The sequence below is a fragment of the Arachis duranensis genome, chromosome 5, assembly GCF_000817695.3.
Source record: "Arachis duranensis cultivar V14167 chromosome 5, aradu.V14167.gnm2.J7QH, whole genome shotgun sequence".
Taxonomy (NCBI): domain Eukaryota; kingdom Viridiplantae; phylum Streptophyta; class Magnoliopsida; order Fabales; family Fabaceae; genus Arachis; species Arachis duranensis.
In genome coordinates, this window is record NC_029776.3 from 104,385,012 (window position 1) to 104,387,654 (window position 2,643).

Sequence of the window (2,643 nt, forward strand, 5' to 3'; positions counted from 1 at the left end):
ATTTTAATGAATAAAAAATACTTATATTTTTGTATTTATATATTTTATATTTAAAAATAAAAGATAAAGTATCATATGAGTCTCAAATTTACAATAATTATCACATAAATAGTATTAGAATCCAAAATAAGATGAAAATTAAAGAAAGAAATTTGTTTATCTCAATACGATTTTTTGATGCAACAGTTAAGAAAATTACTTTATTTTTCTATTCTCACCTAAATTTCTCAAAAAAATTCAAAAAAAAATTTGATTTATCAAAAAAAAAAGTGACTACAAGATTAATTTAGAGATTTTTATAATTTTTAAGTTTAGACCCTAACTCATAAGTTTACTAAAATAAAAATGGGTCAAATCTTAATTAAACCTAAAATAAATAAAATAAAATAAATTAAACTGTAAAAATTGGACTATCTAATTTTATTTAGTTTTTTTAAATCTTATATTAAGTATTTAATTGCTAGATATATAAACTTGAAAAACTATTTGAAGTAAAATTAAAACCATTGTCAGTGAAGACAATGTAATTTTAATAAAAAAAATACAATTCACATATATACTTTGACTAAGTTATATATCATGTTAGAATAGTTTCTGATAATTAATAAAAATTAAACATAAGTGTAATAATATCTTAATTTTGTTTAATATGTTTAATCATTTCCATGTAAAAATGAAAAGAAAGCAAACTAATAAAATGTTAAAATGTTTATAACAAATTAATGATACACGTTATACTTAATTTTTTACTATATATTTATAAATGAATATTTAACAATTTTTTATATATCATATGAATACTATTTCTTTATAATTATTATTTAAAAAATTGTGAATGAAAACATAGAGAAGAAAAAATCAAAAAATTTGTTATTATTGTTTAAATGGTTATATATGTATTATTTTATTGTCATATAATTATAAATTCTTTTCTTTTCATATTCACTTAGAGATTATAAATTCGAATTTTTCTATCTTAAAAAAAATATAATCTATTCTATAATCCAAATGAAAAAAAAGTCATGGTCATTGTATTGCTTAAAGGCTTTCTTTGAGGCATACGACTGATAAGAAAAAAGAAGTATAATAAATCTTAAATTAGTTATGGTTACTTTTTTTTTTTTGGAGGTTTCTCATAATATCCTTTAATTTGCAAGGGTGGTCCGTAAAAAGATATCTATCAGTTGAATATAAAAAAAAAACAATAAGTGAAAGATAAAATTATTAGTAGCATGATGATAGAAGTAAGAGATGGTAGGAAAATTATGTTTTGAAAAGATAATTAGATTTAAGACGGTTTTTTGAAGGCGAATTTTTCAAGGTTTGTTTCTGTTTCAAATCAATAAGGATCTGTGATAGAAAATTGTGAGTTTTGCGATGAATTAGAGTAGATTTGGAATTTTCAGTAGCGGAGAGAATTATTTCAGTGGGAGTTGGAACTGGTTCATCAACTTCATTAAAGATTAAGGCCAGTGAAGCTATCAACTGGTAGAGAGGATAATCTTGTTTGAAAATTTGATAATAAATATATTTTTTCTAATCGGAGACTCTTTTACAAGTGATTACGAGCTATAGTTTCACAAGTGTTATTTGGAAAGAGTTGATACCTCCAATAATCGAGCTTTTTGGATGGTTTGTTCTAGTTGGTCGGGTGAATACTAAAGAGAGGTTGAGTAGATTATGCATCATCCAGCAGAGTGACAATATTTGTGTCCTGTATAAAAAAGAGATAGAATCTATTCATAATCTATTTCTTTTTTGTGAGTTTGTGTGGTGTGTGTGGTTCAGGTGCTTTCATAAAAATTGGGCAGTCCCACGAACCATTAAAGGTCTATTTGAGAATTGGACTTGCATGCTTAATAGAAAAGAGGAGCAGAAGAGGTGGCTGACTGAATTTTTTTCAGTGATTTGGAACATTTGGATGAAACGCAATGACAGAATTTTCAACAATAGAGAAGCACGTGTTGAGGTCATTCAAAGGAGAATATTTCTCAGCTATAAGGAGTGGGCTGGTATTGATTCTTTTGGTTGTTGATGGCTACGTCAAAAATGACAGGGAATTGATCACCTTGGTGTTTGGTTTTGTTTTCATGATTTTTTAGTGTATCTGCTTTATCTGTTGCTCCACTATAGTGTGTTGAGTTTTTTTTTTTTTATTTAAAAAAAAATCGTCACAAAAGAACACTTAATTAAGCAGATGAGTGAGTTGACCACTCAACTAACTCAAGTTGGTTAGTTATTGTTACTTCTAATCCAATACAAATATACAACGAAAAAATTATATAAGATAATATTAACAAAAATAGAAATAAACAAATAGTATTTAATATTTTATGATTTCCCTTGTATATATTATTCTTTTTCCCCAAATCTCCATTTGCTCCCAATATAAAGAGTAAGTTAGTAATACGCTAACACGCACATTAACACACATACATATATCTCCACCACCATGGCCGGCGGTGACTCCACGCCACCGCCCTACCACCCAACCTCAAAACCTTCCAAACACACCACCACCACCACCTGCAAGAAGACCAACCTCTACACCCTCGTAGCACTCCTCTGCATCATCTCCTACCTCTTCGGCTCATACCAACAAAACCCCTCCTCCTCCTCCACCACCACCACCACCACCACCAA

At 27.8% G+C, this 2,643-nt stretch overlaps 1 protein-coding gene across 2 annotated transcripts in view; it reads left to right on the forward strand.

Annotated features, from left to right (window-relative positions):
• Positions 1-2,394: 2,394 nt before the first annotated feature.
• The window catches only part of LOC107491179 (probable methyltransferase PMT16), a 29,200-nt gene continuing 28,951 nt past the window's right edge, over positions 2,395-2,643 (forward strand). For both annotated transcript variants that reach the window (XM_052261334.1, XM_016111977.3), the window contains exon 1: positions 2,395-2,643. This exon is cut by the window's right edge and continues 529 nt beyond it. In XM_052261334.1, the coding sequence (XP_052117294.1) occupies positions 2,453-2,643 (191 nt within the window). In that variant the 5' untranslated portion in view covers positions 2,395-2,452.